Source organism: Microtus pennsylvanicus, chromosome 9, assembly GCF_037038515.1.
Source record: "Microtus pennsylvanicus isolate mMicPen1 chromosome 9, mMicPen1.hap1, whole genome shotgun sequence".
Lineage (NCBI taxonomy): Eukaryota > Metazoa > Chordata > Mammalia > Rodentia > Cricetidae > Microtus > Microtus pennsylvanicus.
In genome coordinates, this window is record NC_134587.1 from 12,705,310 (window position 1) to 12,721,371 (window position 16,062).

General features: G+C 46.1%; 1 protein-coding gene across 2 annotated transcripts in view; it reads right to left on the reverse strand.

The window, feature by feature from the left end:
• The window catches only part of Myo3b (myosin IIIB), a 283,449-nt gene extending 268,195 nt beyond the window's left edge, over positions 1-15,254 (reverse strand). For both annotated transcript variants that reach the window (XM_075984938.1, XM_075984937.1), the window contains exons 1-3: positions 15,206-15,254; positions 7,882-8,065; positions 6,192-6,326 (exon numbers count right to left, since the gene is read on the reverse strand). In XM_075984938.1, the coding sequence (XP_075841053.1) occupies positions 6,192-6,326; positions 7,882-8,031 (285 nt within the window). In that variant the 5' untranslated portion in view covers positions 8,032-8,065; positions 15,206-15,254. The remainder of the gene's footprint in view (positions 1-6,191; positions 6,327-7,881; positions 8,066-15,205) is intronic.
• Positions 15,255-16,062: the final 808 nt, after the last annotated feature.

Below are 16,062 nucleotides of genomic sequence, written 5' to 3' on the forward strand. Positions count from 1 at the left end.
AGAGGAGGTGGGGGACCGAGAGGGAGCCGGAGAACCAAAGCAAAGAGAAAAGACAAATACGTTTAGAAAGAGAAATCTTACTGATTGCTGACAATGTGGTAAATTTGCAGACCGCACAACTCCAGACTAAAATAATTAGATTGCAAATTTCTGTTAGACAACCAAATCGGGTTCTTTGTATATGTGTAGTCTTTATTCAAAGTAATGGTTTATGAGTGAACATGCTGATACCAAAGGCTGACTTTTTAATTGCCAAGTCAAATATAAAAGCACAAGTTATTACTTAGAAATCTGAAAGAGAAAAGCCTATCAGTAACCATGGCAACTTACTGGCTACTTTTCACTTTATGAGACTATTGTCTGGTATTTTTCTATCTGAAGCATCCATTTTGAGGATGAAAAAAAAAGCTGAAGAGGCAAGATGAATGCCCTTGATACCAGACAAGAGACAAATCTCAATGATTTCAACACCTCCCGCCTCCTTGCTGGCACTGCAGGCACCTGAGGCTCGCTGGAGACTCTTCTAAAGGTGTGCGTGTCTGTCAGGCCTATGGTGTGCTTGGCTTTCTCTGGTTCAACTCGAGGTTTTAGGAGACTTTAAGCTTCTCTATTTCTCCCTCTCTCTCTCTCTCCTTCCAGCCTTTCCTCCCTTTCTCTCTCTGTCTGTAATGGAAAACATTCTAAGATTTCACCTGCATCTTGTCCTTAATCGTACAGTGTATATCACTAAAGTATGAGTGCAGAGAACAGATACAACCATACTCTCCCAACAATGTCAGGGTTTTCAGGGATAAACTCTTTTAATTGTAGAGTCAGTGTGGGTTTGCTACAAACCACCTTTGGTAGCATCTGTAACTGTTAAGAACACCCTGGTTGCGGGCAGCATGATGTCAGGACTCTCATGCAATGGCCATGGCTGCAGCCCACCTTGAGTTTATATAAAACCTCCACTTTAGAGACTTGGGCTCCCTGGGGTGCTTTGCCTGAGATAAGTAAACCAGTGAGTGGGGGGTGCTCCCCTGCTTGAGTGGACTGGCTTTCTTACATAATGAAGCCCGACAAAGGGCAGATCAGCAGCTAGACTAAAAGAGACCTCAACATATTAGGATCTATTCAGCTCCAGTTATGAACAACGGCAGCAGTTAATAAACGGCAAGAGTGTGTTTCTGTTTGATATGGATGCCGTCCCTGCTATCCACTTGGCAGATTCTTACACAGTAACAATCAAATAGCCTGGAATAAAATGCCCGTGCTTTTAGCCTTTAAGTTGCTTATACTAATACCCTGATAGGAAATCCTTAAAATTAGCACAAAATACTGTCAGGAATTATTTTGCAGGGACCCCTAAAGCAATGCAACGTTTGAAGATTGTGATGACCCTTTGGGTTTGATACTGTATTAAGTGACCTTAAGGTCAGCAGTCTGCCAATACCAAGTTGAATTGATCGCTCAACCCTGATATGGGATTCCCCTCTGTATACTATGAATATGTTTTTTTACCATTGGTTAATAAAGAAGCTGCTTTGGTCTATGGCAGGACAGAATACAGCAAGGTGGGAAATCCACGCAGAGATAGAGGAGGAAAGAAGGCATAGTCAGGCAGACGCTATGTAGTCACCCAAAAAAGCAAAAGGTAACGAACCACGAGCCTCATGGTAAAATATAAAATAATAAAAATGGGTTAATTTAAGATGTAAGAGTTAGTGAATAAGAAGCCTGAGCTAATAGGCCAAAGAATACGCAACTGATATTAAGCCTCAGAATGGTTATTTCATAAGAGGCTGCAGGAGCTAGTGAGCAGAACCCAGTAGGTAGAGAGAAACCGGTCCAGGGGACCAGCAAAATGGAGAATATTTGTAGCTACTCAACCCCATTGGCTTTCATGTCCCAGATGTTGTATTCCAGTTCCGTCTGCCTATAGTTTAGATGCTGAATGTTCTTCAAAGCTTATCCATTAAAAAGCTGGCATTATTAGGAGATGCTATGGCATTTTGGAAGAAAGGCCTTGTGGGAGGTCTTTGATGGTTGAGGCAACCTCCCATACTGTTTCCTGGCCACTGGATGAGTGATTTGTTCTACCAGAGTTCCATTGCCATCAGCACTCCCTCCAGAGGCCCCAAAGGAAAGGCCTTTCTAGCCGTGAACTGGGACCTCTGAACTGAGCCAGCACTGTCACGCAAAAGGCTCCGAATTCTATAGCTTCTAGATGTGTGGTACAGGACCCCAAAAGGACAAAGAACATTTCATGTTCACCTCTCTGCTCCCCAGGCTGCAATTAAACTGTTTATCACCTATTGCTCAATCATGAGCTGACACAGTCCCCAGCCTCAGTGTTCAGGTTTACATTCCAGAAATAGAATTTTGGCAGCAGATTGGCAGATGAACTAAGGGACAACAGCATCAAGCATGGGACATCCAGCAGGAAGGCTGGAGGCATCCACGAGGGGAGGGGCTGAAGAGACAGCCTAGTTGGTACCTTAGTCGGGGTTACGATTGCTGTGATGAAACACCATGACCCAAACAAGTTGGGGAGGAAATGTTTATTTGGCTTATGCTTCCACACCACTGTTCATCCTCAAAGGAAGTCAGGACAGAAACCCAAGCAGGACAGGACCCTAGAGGCAGAGGCCATGGAGGAGTGTTGCTTACTGGCTTGCTCAATCTGCTACCTCACAGAACCCAGGACCACCAGCCCAGGGGTGGCACCACCCACAATAGGTTTGGCCCTCCCCGACCAGTCACTGTTTAAGAAAATGCCCTATAGGATTACCTATGCCTGATCTTATAGAGGTATTTTCTCAACTGAGGCTCCCTCCTCTCTCTTGACTCCAGGTTGTGTCAGGTTGACATAAAACTAGCCAGCACGGTTGGTAAATTCTGGTCATGAAAACATGAAGGCTGTGGTCCAGGTTCCCATCACCCACATACAAAGCCAGGACACAGTGCATATCTGTGACCCCAGTCAGCACTGGGGAGATCAGAGGCAGGTGGATCCCTAGAGCCTTCTGGACAGATACTCTTCCTGAACTGGTGAGCTCTGGGCTCAGTGACAGATCCTATCTCAAAGAATAAGATGGAGAGCTGCAGAAGAAAATAATGTCTTCTAATTCCAAACATATGTGCACACACATGAACCGATGCTCACATATGCACCACATACACAAATAACAATTGCGGTGGGGGGGGAGCAGGGCCTTAAGTCAAGTCATGAGGTGCTTATGACCTAGAATCAAAGGGGGTTTCTGGGTAGCTCCATGAGGAAAGTGAAGGCACTGTCTACAGACACAAGGAGAGGAAAGAAAGAAGGGATTAAAAGGAGCTATTTGTCAGTTGGATCAACTCAGCTGTGAGTTTAGAAAAACAAAACGAAACGCAAAGAGATCTTATTTCAGCTGGTGTCTTTTGTTTCGTAAATGTCAGAGCTAAGAGCTGTCTGGCTCTCCAGAATTCACAGAAATGTAATTAAACTATGCGGGATATATAGAAGGAAGCTGTCCTGCGAAGCTGATAAGTTCCCTAGCAAGGCTTTAAAAGGGTAGCCTGTGGGTTACAGAGAAAGACTGTGCTAAGTTAGATATAAAGGGAGAGAGAGCAGCTGCTCACTGATAATTGTCCAGAGTGAAACGGACTGAGCCTTTTAAAAGCAAAGCAAAAAATCATGCTCAAATGAATTAAATAAAATGATCCCCCTAGAGCTGTCAAGGCACACAAGCCTCCTGCCCCAGCCCCGAGGGTTGGCATGTAAGTCCATCCTTCCTGCCCTCTCTGCCAGCCGACCGTCAGATTCAAATGCAGGGAGTGCCTCCACTCCTCAGTTCCTCCCTCTGCCCTCAGCACTCGGGAAATGAGGCAGCTGGATGCACCTAGAATTTAATGAGCATTTTGCTCCAAATGAAGAAAAATAGCAGAAAGAATTTACATTCCGTGTCTCATTTTCAAAACATCATTGACTATTGACTCAATCACAGTATGTGCATTCACCAGGACAGCCATAACTTCGAGCAATGAAGTGTTCTTTGCTCAATAAGCCTTCAGCTCTTCTCTATGTTATTAGGGAGTGGTCCAGGCAACACAGTCTCCAGTCCTCTGTTCTAGCCTCAGCTCCAACTGTCAAGTGTCTCCTATACCAATGTGTTGATTTGACGCCGTGAGGAAGCAGAGGTAAGAAGAATTTCTTCCATAGCCTTGTGGTCAGTAGACTGTCAAGGTCTTTCAAGAGTGTGAGGTTCTACAGAGAGCATCAAAACAGAGACAAAACTACTTGAGATCCCGTAGGAACCATCATGTCGGTCTCTCCGTCTGCCTCTCGGCAGTCCAGCTCAGTTTTGCACTCGAGTTGGGACAGATAATCTTTACTTCACTGAATATTCGGTCAAGTCTCCAGCTTGCAACTACACAAATGAAAACCACATCCCTTGAGACCCGGGAACTCCATATCCAGCAGGAAGATGTTCACTCTTTGAGAGGTGTATGGACTGGAGGCTTCCAGCTCCCAGCTCAGTCTTCCCTGGGAGTGAGTGTGGTGGGAAGGATCACCTCCTCCAGCTGTTTCTTATTCTCTTGTGCTGAACACAGATAGCACAAGCCTGTAGATGCTGCTCTGACCTGACCTTCCTAGCTCTTCCCTTCTCCTGTCAGAAGTTTGCTGTCCTTCATCTGACTGAAGCATCCCCTCATTGCACTCTAGACTCTTGAGAGCAGTTACAGAGTTCAGTATTTGGACCAATGCCATCTTACCAACCCTTCTTCTCCATCAGTATCCTAGGGTCAACACCATCCTACTAACCCTTCCCCTCCACCAGCATCCTAGGAACAATGCCATCCTACTAACCTTCTTACAGAGAGCTAAAAAAGAAGACAGAGACTCAAGAAATAACATCCTTCCTTCACGGTCACACAGCTTTGTGACAAGATTAAAAACCCTAATCTTCTCAGGATTGGGGTGAAGGGCAGGTGGTTAATGAAACCCAAAAGATGATGGGAGAATGTACATGATTTAACACGCCAACTAATGTCTCAAAGATGGGTCACAGAAATCAAAAAGCCCTGTATTGCTAGCTTGTGAGGAAGGTAGCTGATGTGGCAGAAATACTGAGACTAGCTTCCTGCAGATCATCACACTTGGATGCAATAATGAATTCTCCATCCATGGTTGCCATGACAGCCAGTTCCTATTGCCCCATAGTCTTCTCGGATCTCAGGTTTGCGCAGATCCGAGAAGAGCAGGATAAGAGACACTAGTCGGTGAAGGGAAGGTGGCTCTTGGGCTCCTTTAAGGTGTCCATGTGTGTCCTTAGACTCCTGTATCATCCTGATGACCAGAGGCAGGGAGGGGTGAGCTAGCTCAGAGGGGCTGGGTCCAAGACAAATCAGGGTGGGTCCTATGAGAATGAAGGAAACGGCCTGTCCTGTTGTCCTTGCTTTCTTCAGTCTCATGGGGAGGGTAACGTAGGGGACTCAGTCTCCTGCCCCAGATGTCATTCATTCCCATTAAGAAACGGGAGGAGGGACAGAGGTGCACATATTACGTTCTCTCTAGGTCCCCTCTGCACTGCTGATTCTCCTGGGAATGTCTGCTGTCCCCTGGACAGTATGTCTAATGTCTCCCCAGCACCTTTCGCTAGGAATTGCTCACCACCACCACCGCCGACCACTGCAGGAGGGCAGAGGGAAGCTGCAAGCAAACTCCTCATTGTTCGCTGCACTAGAGAATTAGCCGAGACCACGGCCACAGTCTCACTGCTGTTTAACCTCTCCCTGCCCCGTGGCCTTCCTCACTCCCTCACCTCTCTCCGCTAGTCTCTGATACAAACGGTGCCGGCCAACTGCATCATAGGCAGAGTTCCAAGAGGGGCCGTGCTAAGTTAGAACATGAATTCTATAAAATGTTTCCAATTTGTAGAACACAATAATATTTCCCAACTGGATTCCTAGATCCACTCTGTGTTAGAAGAAAAAAAGGGTTACATTGTTTGTTTGTTTGTTTGTTTGTTTGAATCAGCTGAAGAAGAAACCTCATCCACATACCTTGCTATACAGACTACAGTGTCTCACAGCTGGTCAGGTACCTGGTTGCACAGGAGGGGTCTATTCCTCCACCGCACCCCTGCAAACACGCTAGCCAACAAAGCACCCGCTTGCCCCCAGTGCCCAGCGCTCACTTCCATGCAGTGGCAACAGGAGCTTCTCACCTCCAGGACCAGCCACAGCTGTCCTCCGATGCAACGATCCACTCTGTAAAACATCCCATAAAACTGCACGACATTGGGGTGGTTAGGGAGAAACTGCAGAATGTTGTACTCAGCCTCAATCTCCTCATCCATATCCTAAAAGGGTTAAAAAAAATACATGTAGTGTGCTTTCTAATAGGTCTTAATAATAAAAGCCTAGAGTCGGATATTGGGGTAAATGCTGACAGATCAGAGAAGTAAAAGAGCCAGTCCCTAGAGAGACCTTTCACCTCTACCAAACCCTCAGACCAAAGTGGGCAAGACCCTGTCTCCATGAATCCTCAGACTGAATACACTGAGCTCCTGTCTCCTGCCTTATATTCCTCTCTCCGCCCAGCCATATCACTCCTGTCTCCACCTCCCTAGTGCTGGGATTAAAGGTGTGAGCCACCACTGCCTGACTGTGTTTCTCTTTGAGGTGGGATCGAACTGGCGTAGCCCAAGGTGGCCTTGAGTCTGCCTTTGGCTGCTGAGTGCTGGGATTAAAGGTGTGCCTCACCACTGCCAGGCCTCTACGGCTAGCTACTGGCTTAGCTCTGCGTTCTGATCGTCAGGCAAGCTGTATTTGTGAAAGCACAAACAAGACATCACCGCAGATCCATTCTTGGTTTAGACAGGCATGTAAGGAAAGGTCCAGAAAGGACATTGCGCTCAGATCATCAGTTAATAAAGCACGTTGATCATGGGTTTGGGATTTTTTGAAACATGATCTCACTATGGAGCTCAGGATGACCTAATACTCACTGTGCTCCCTATGCTGACCTCCAACTCAAAATTCCCCACCCCCAAGGCCTGTCCCTCCCAAGGGCTGGAATTACACGTGTGCACCACCATATTAGACATTGGACTCCACTTATATTAAAGTCACCCTTGTCAGATATGAAAAGGAGCTAAGAGTCGCTACACTGATACCATTTCCAACCTTTTGATTATTTTAAGCAATAACTTTCCTTTATGTTAACATTTTTCCTTAACTGTATTATTGTAAATAACTTTTTATTGAAAAATGTCTGGATGTTCAAAGATTAAAGGGGTTCATGCAAGACACAACTTCACTTGTGCAGAGCACAGCATTGTAACCTTGGTGTTTTGAGAGAAAATGTCACCTCAGATGATTGAATATCGGGAGGCTGGCTCATTTTGTGACTTAGAAAGAACAGGGAGTAAAATACAGCATTTTCCCCAAAAGAATAATTTCTAACAGTCCAAGACATTAAAGCCAAAATAACAATAAAACAAGCAAGAAATCAAAGTCTGGGGAAGCTTTGTTTTTGTTCTGTTAGTTTGCTTTGGGTTTTTTGAGATAGGGTGTCTCTGCGTAGCCCTGGCTGACCTCGAACTTGCTTTGTAGACTAGGCTGGCCTCTCTGCCTGCCTCTGTGACCCTGCAACCCCCAATCCACCCCTCCGTCAGCCACACCCCCATCCCGCCACGTGCTGGGATTAAAGACATCCTCGGCCTCGCCCAGCTAGTCCAGCGCAGTTTAAACTCCAAGCCAAGTTCTTTCCTTCAGAGGCGCTGACAAACCAGGATTTATTTTGAGATTTCCTGTCAGCGTTCATGAAAATTATCCCCCAAAATCAGGGGAAGAAATGGCCGACCCAGTGTGTCTGACACACCAGACGTGGATACAATTTCCTCCGTTACTCACACTCACGGGGTCCAGGATCTTCACAGCCGCCAGACTCCCGTCTCTCTTGTTGGCTACCTTGTAGACTTTGCCGTAGGTGCCTTTGCCAATGGTTTCTATAATCTCCCAGGTGTCCGTGGGGTCTGGGAGGGATTCCAGTCCAAGCATCATGGGGTTGTAGCGAAATAATCCATACAGGTGTTTCCTGTTGAGAAATTGTATCTTGAGCAGTGGATCGCAGGATTAAAAGGAACGGGCTTCTGGAACAGAAGTGATTCGTTTCTTAATCAGTAGCCTTGTTACTTCCTTTCTGTCTCCCTGTATTTTCAAGGCAGGAAAAGAATCCGACGCATCCATAAGAAACGGTAATAGACGATAGAGTAGAAAAGTAGCGGGACTCTGACACGCACTAAAATCACCGAAGCAAAATCACTCACTGGGAGAGAAAGGGAAGGTGGTAGAAGGGAGCAGCTGCCATGTTTGAGCAGCTGCTGAGTGGAGAGGAGGCGGCTGATACCAGGGAACGTAGCTGGAAGATGGCAGTCTAAATGCTTGCCCCCACTTACAGCAAACTTGACCGGGGTTCCCGGATAGTCGCTGGAAATGAATCCAGGAGATAGAGGTGTGCAAGGTCAAAAGCGCAAATTCCAGGTGCTGGTCTGGGCACCAGACCCACTGCCCAGGCTCAGGGCCCTTTAAAGAGGAGCCAAGCCTGTGCCCCATCCACAGGGCAATCACCAAGCAGGCAAATCACACCAAGGTGCTGGCTCACTGCCCTGCTTCAAGGACAGAGATTTTCAGAGTTCAGGTTAGTAACACCAAATCCAGGACCGATGCTGTGAGAAAGCCCACTTGGGATCAGGTGCCCTTAGGCTGAGAGGAGTGTCTTAACCTAGGTTTGTGTCTAGACCCCACAAAAGCTACCCAGGATCCACCAGCAAGAGCCATGGCACCAAATTCAGCCTTGTGGTGAGTATTCCAATTTGAATTTCCCTTTTCTAGATAATTATCCCAAAGCAAAGCCCTGTGACTTGGCACAAGAATTTTTTTTTCCTTTTGCCCTGACTAATTGGGAACCTATCAAAAACATTAAATCTGAGCTCAGTGACACATTCCTATATTCCAGCACTCAGGAGGTAAAGGAAGAAGAACCACCAATCTGAGCTACACAGTGAGTTCCAGGCCAGTGCCCTCCCGTGTGTGTGTGTGTGTGAGTGTGTACGCATGTGTCACGTGTATTTCTGTAATAGTTGATCTTCGTTGTTGATTTGATAGGGTTTAGAAGCACCATGGAAACATGTCTCTGTGTGTATCTATTAGGGTGTTTCCAGAAAGGTTCAGGTGAGCAGAAGAGATTCACTCTGTGAGTGGCACCATCCAATGGACTGAGGTCCTGAACTCCGGGAAAAGATCAAGTGGACTGAGCAGCCGCGTTCATCTCTCTCAGCATCCTGACTGTGGATGCCGTGTGCCGGCTGCCCAAGCTACTACTGCCATGGCTTCCATCATTGAAAGGATAAGTAGCGGCTCAGGACGCTAGGACCAAGTACTCAGCACAAAGGAGATGTATTTGCCCCAGAGGGAGGAAGACTGGGGAATAAGAGATGATAAAGACAGGAGATAGAGGAAGAGGGAAAAGGGAAAAGGGGAAGGGAACAAAGGAGAGAAGAGAAAAGGGGCAAGGGAGGGGGTGAGGGGAACTCCCCCACTCTCCACCTTGAGACAAAGCTAACCCTTATTTTGTCCTTCAGGGTCTTTGTCACATCAATAGGAAGAGTAACTAAAGCAAAAACCATGACCCAAAACCCACACGAAACCAAACCAAAGTCCTGTTCTCTGGTGTGCCTGCAGCCAGGGCTGTGAGGGCCCGGTGAAGCCAGAAATCCAGCTGGTTGAGCAATCCCAGGCTTTGAGTGCTGCTTTCAAGGTCCAGAGGAGTGGCAGTCTCTCCTAACGCCCAGCCCTTTAGAAGTCAGCCTTCCTTACCTTATTCGCTGCAGCTGAGGTATCTCCGCGCCTCTGGTGCTGTTAACTACGAACTACTTCTAAATTATTTGCTTTTCCTTCTTGAACGTTTGTTTTGTTTTGTTTTGTTTTTAGAGACAGGGTTTCTCTGTGTATCTCTGACTGCCCTGGAACTAGCTCTGTAGACCAGGCTGGATTTGAACTCATAGAGATCCCCCTGCCTCTGCCTCCTGAGTGCTGGGATTAAAGGTGTGCACCGCCACCACCCAGCCCCTCTTGAACACTTTTAAAAGACACTTGATAGCAGTTCCCCAAATGCAGAAACAGAATCACTCACTGCATATCAAAGCAAACCAATTATAGTAGAAGCGAAAGAGAATTATTCACATCCAGCCAGGTAATGGTGATCTTGTATAAAACTGGCAATCACCCAGGGATGGTGTGGAATTCAAGACTGGCATGGACTTTCTGTGCTACCATCAGAAGAACTGAAGGTGGATCAGTTATCAAAGGAGCAACTTTGCTGTCGTTGACTCACTGTTCTTTGCTTTGAGACTTGTGTTGCTGTTCTTGTCACTGTGCCAAAATATCCAGGGCACAAAAGAGAGGCTTATGGTTCAGGTGATAGAGTCCATTGTGGCAGAGAAGCCATGAGGGTAGGGACAGGACCACCTCTCTCTATATAAGGTAATATAAGGTCACAACGCAAATGGCAGATAGGAACCAAAGGACTTGGGCTAGGACATAGCGGACTGTGACCCTGCCAGGGATCGGCTCCCTCCACCTAGGCCCCTCTGCTCAAGGTCCCCCATGCTCCTCCAAACAGCACTACTAGCTGGTGACCAAGTAGGGGGATATTCCACATTCAAGCAGCCACAACAACCTCCAAGCCTCCTGCTTGCCCCTGACAGCATTCTGAAGCTGGACTTCCACGAGAGCAAGTAATGAGACAAGTTGGGCTTGGCCAGACAGGCTGAAGAGATACCCAGAGCATGGCCCATCAGCCATTTGTCTTTGCATTCAGGGCATTATCTCCCCAACGTGAGTTAATCTCATCTAGAGCCTCTCACAGGCATGACCAGGGATTGTGCCTCCTAGGTGATTCCGGATCCTGACAAGCTGTCCATCAGTGTTAACACTGCAGGTAGCCCATTCTGTCTACTGGGTCCTGAGCAGAATAGGAAGGAGAATGTGGGCTGAGTGCCAGCACTCTTGGCTTCCTGATTGCAAGTGCAAGGAGACCAGCTGCCTCACGCTCCTGCCACCAGTGGCTTCCTTGCAAGGGTGCATCACACAAACTCTGACCAAAATAAACCTTCCCATCATTAAGTGGCTCTGACAAGTGTTTGTCACAGCAGAAGGTGACCTCGCCATTGACACAACCACCTCTGTTTCACCACCCGTAGAAACACCTGCACTGGGCTGACCTCTGGACTTGTCAGTGCTCTGAACCATCCTGCCCCACCCCCGGCCAGCAGGGAGACTCAGCGGAGGGCACAGCTCTTTGCCTCAGCCTCTCCACCTGCATCAGAGAGTGGCCGCAGCTGCCCAGGTCACGTTCCCATTTCATTCACAGGACCTGTGCTTGCAGCGGAAGTTGTCAGAGTGCAGTGAACATTGGGAGCATCCAGGGAGTGTCGCCAGAGCCCAGTGAGATCCGCCTCAGACCCAGCGAGGTTTAGAAAACACTTCCCACTTTGTATTTCACTTTCAATCATAAACCAAATGAGCTTTTGTCTGACTGGTTATTAATTTCAGACTTGAGTAGAATTCCAGGTTCGGATGATGGTGTTAGAGAACGTGGCAGGAGAAGTCTAACAGGTTCCCAGACCTTAGCAGAACCAAGGCCATGTTAGAGGGAACATTCTGACCTTAAAACCCAGCATGTAGGCCCTAACACCTGCCAGAATGGGAACAAAGACCTAATCCATCAACAACCTAGTCCACAGGTCCAGGAAGTTCCCTAAATGTTCTAACAGTGTCTTTTGGCTTCTGTAGTTCTGCTTCTTGCTAACTGAAGTGTGACAACCAGGATGTGGCTTTGTGCATAAAAGATGAAGAGCTATAAGGCTCAAGGCTGCCTGATTTGGGCAAATGCCCCACGTAGTTTATAGTAATATATAAGTGTTCCCTTTTACGCCCATCCTTGCCAGCCCTTATTGTTTTCCTTTAAAAAAAATTTATTACAATTTTTTTTACAAAGACCTTGCAAATAAAAAACATCTCACACACATAAGTCAAATTAACCAGCCCCAACATTTACACGTCTTAACTTGGCTACCACAGCTAATCTGAAACCATGGAGCTTCACACTGGGCCTATACTTTGGAAACATTCATTTTAAATGTGTGGCTGGACGTGGGTGAGTGTGTGCAGGCATAGGAATGTAAGAGCAGAGAGCATCCTATGCACTGGAGCTGGGGATTCAAATCCAGGTCTTCATGTGTGCACCATGCACACTGTTATCCACAGAGCCATCTCCCCAGCTCCGGTGTCTCCCTTTCACCTCTGACTTACTTAATGCATCTTCTCTTTCTTCCCTTTAGTTTGCCTAAGGGCTTATCAATCTTGTTTTCCTCTCCAAAGAATCAAGCCTTCCTTTGTTTCTTGATTCTTATATCGTCTATGTCTATTTCATTGATTTCTGCCTTGATCTTTATTATTTCTTTCTGTCTACTGATTTGGGTTTTGGCTTGTTTATCAAGTCCCAGAGGAACACCATTAAAGTGTTGTTAACTTGAAATTTCTCTGACAGTGTGGTGTAGGAAGACGTAGCTGTACTCTTCTCTCCTGGTTTCTCAGTATCACAAAGGTATTAGAATGTTAGGTGTTTTTTTTTTTCCATTCTGTTCTAGGATTTTTTAAAATTTCCTTCTTGATTTCTTAAGTGATGCATGCATCATTCAATACCGCTATTCTTTAATCTCTATGAGTTTGTATATATTCTGCTGTTTCTCTGAGCACTGATTTTTTTAAGTATTATTCTACTGTGACCAGCTAGAATATAAGAAACTATTTCAATTTTCCTATGTTAGTTAAGATTTGATTTGTGTACCATTATACAATCTGTTTTAGATAAAGTTCCTTAGCAAGGCCAGCAGCCTTCCAATTAAATTCTGTTGACAAGAACAAGCACACTGACATCCTTGACATGACTGCTGTCTGAGAAGGGTGGCAGGAAGGCTGACCTTGAGAGAGTAGCTCAGCTCACAAAAGGAGTGAGTAGCCCACATCTGAGCCTGTTACTAGGGTCAATATCCCACCCTTCTCGTGACTCAGAGCCTCACCAGCCTCAGGAAGGGAAAAGTCTACTGCCTGCAACAAGAAGCCTTACCCTTCCAGAGGAAGTCACATCCAGAGGGCCCTGTGACCATCTGCACACTGGCTGCTGGATGACCTCGTGCCTGCCTGTAAATGGAGGATGCAGCCACTCTTTATCTCATCAAGATTGAATGGCTAAAGACTTCCCAGGAGTGTTGGTTTCAATGAGCAGCGGAGGACATGCTTTTAAAGAATGAGCAATGAAACCTGATACGGTGGGGCAAACACCCTACCATAGAGATTTATTTCAACTCCTTAAATTGGGAACATCATAATAAGCAAGTCATGTGTTCTGCCTCCTGACAGAGAGTACCCCACTCCCTAAAAAGCAGATGGTCAGAAACGTTCAACTTGAGCCTGCTGAGCTCCTGACTACCAAGTACAGGGCTAACAAAGAAAGGTCTGCCGGCCAAACAACTCTCTGTAGGTATGACAAGCAAGTTCCACACCAGGAGATCCCCCACCCTCAATAATTTCAACAAATACATTGCAAATTTTAAAAAAAATTAAGAATAACTCCAAGGTTTAAAAAATAAATAAATAAACTTTTATGAATTTTTATATTTGGCAATTTCATAAATATTTATAATATATTCTGATTACCCTCCCCCCCACACACACACATCCTGTCTTTATCTCCCTCTCATTTCTGAAACAAAGTTTACCTATTCTAACCCAAGCTAGCCTCAATCTTACGATCCTCCTGCCTCTGTTGGCCATGTGCAGGTATTACAGGTATGTACCAACATGCTTAACTTTGGAATATATCTCTACGGTAAAATCAAGTGTGGGTTTACACGAAAGGTAAAGATCTTATAAAATCTGTTGGTATCAGGAAGCATAATTAATATTAGTTATGATCACCTTTATTGTGCTTATGTTTGTCCATTAGCAACATAAAACAGCCCCCTACCAGGAAGACTATGAAAGGGAAAACAAAAGGCGGCATGTGTAAAACTGCATTGACCATTACGGATCATTGTTAAAGTTGGGTCTATGAGGGTTACACAGTCGTCAGCAGCAGTGGGAGACAGAACCCTGCAAGGTGGCCATAGTCTGAGGATTTCCTCCCTGAGGACCCAGCTCAAGCAAAACTGTGTCCTCCGTCACACCACAGGAAGAATTTCCGGATGAGTCCAAGTGAAGCAAAATTTGCGAGTTTATTAAGAGATATAGGATAGCACCGGCTTCGTGTTGACGTGCAGGAGTCTAAAGAGAGAGAGTGCCTTAGAGGTGGGCACTGCACATCTAAGACACGAGAATGAGCTATTCAGGAGAGTCAGCTCATGTATGGGTATGACTTTGTGCCTCACTACCTGACCATGTTTGGAGGATGTTATTATAACAAGGTTTAAAGATTAAGAAAGGTTTTTAAAGTTAGACACCCACGAGCTAGTGTTTCCTCATTTCTCTTATCTTGACGATCTTCCTTTTGTAAATGAATCATAAGGGTTTTATGGAGTTTTTTAGATTTAGGAGTGAAAAGGAACTGCTAATCTGTTTAAACTTGAGGTCACAGCCCAGACCTTCTGGCCCTAAGCAAGCATGTATGCTGTTGCTAAAATCTGTCTTTTTATAAAAGTCATTTTTTGTGATGCACATATTTACTCTATTTTAAAAGGTAAATTAAGGAAAAGTGAGTTAAGGGAGGAGCAAATACATAATTTCTAGAGAAGAGAGTCTTCCTGCCCTGGGGTGTGGTGAGGTCTGGGTGGAAGAGGAACCACAGGACCCAGTAGAAGACCTCCCTGAGAAGAGCGGGGACGGAGAGAAGCAGGGCCCTGTCTGAGACAGAGGGGACTGGACAGTTCTCTAGGAATTCCGAATCCGGCCCTATGAGGGCCACCTAGCTTAGATCCTTAGAAGCCATAAACTCTGTCCTTAGATCCCCTTAGACACCTCCTAAGGCAATCTTCTCAGAAGCACCCCACCCCCAACACACACACACAGGCCGATTTGAGATACTCACAAGCTGACTTTTTCCTTAATATCCTGGGTAGCCTGGCCTCAACCCTGGCGGAATACCTTCATTTAATCCCTCATGGAAGTGCGGCCTTACCTGCACCAGGTTCACACCAAAGCAACTAGCAGCCTGTGCCCTGGACCTCCCAGGGCTGGCCAAGCATACCCAGTGGGCTATAAATAGAAACCTGTCCAGCAACATGCTGTGCTCGGGAAGAGGATGCCATTTCCAAATACGCGATTCAGAAGCCTCTTTTAGATGGTAGAGATTGATATCTATAAACCACACACCAGAGAAGATTCCTTCCCATCCTATAGTGCTTTTAGGAAGAAAAAGGGTTTAAAAACCAGAAGGAGCTTATACATTCTATGTTATCGTATAGAATCATATACCCTATATATAACAATATATATTAAGTATAGCCAACATCCAGAGATATACACGGTAAGAACACGCATCCCTGGCACCCGTGCACACATGAGGGAATTCCTGACCCAAACACGAGCTAGCACATCATCACACTGTCAGCGTAGGAACTGATGTCTCCATCACAACTTGTCTGCGCACAGAGAGCCGGGACCAATTTGAGTACTTCTCAAATGCCATCTCTTCTGGGAGGCTGCCCTCATTTTCCCACTGTCAATGACCTTCCTGTGCTGGCCCCACTGGTTAGACACTCTTTTCCCAGTACTAACCATGTGACCTGACATCTCATTGTTCACATACTGCACCAATGAGTTCCCTTAACATAGAGGCCTTCTCTTAGTACCTTTTGCTGACCTATAGGCAAATATCCATTCAACTCGTGCCAAATAGGTGTTCCATACTGGAATTAAAACCTGTGAAGTTGATAGTGCACACCTAGGATCTTAGGGCTCGGGAGCTTGAGGCAGGAGGATCTGGCATTCAAGGTCACCCTGGTTGTGCATGGCATTTAAGACCAGTCTGGGTTA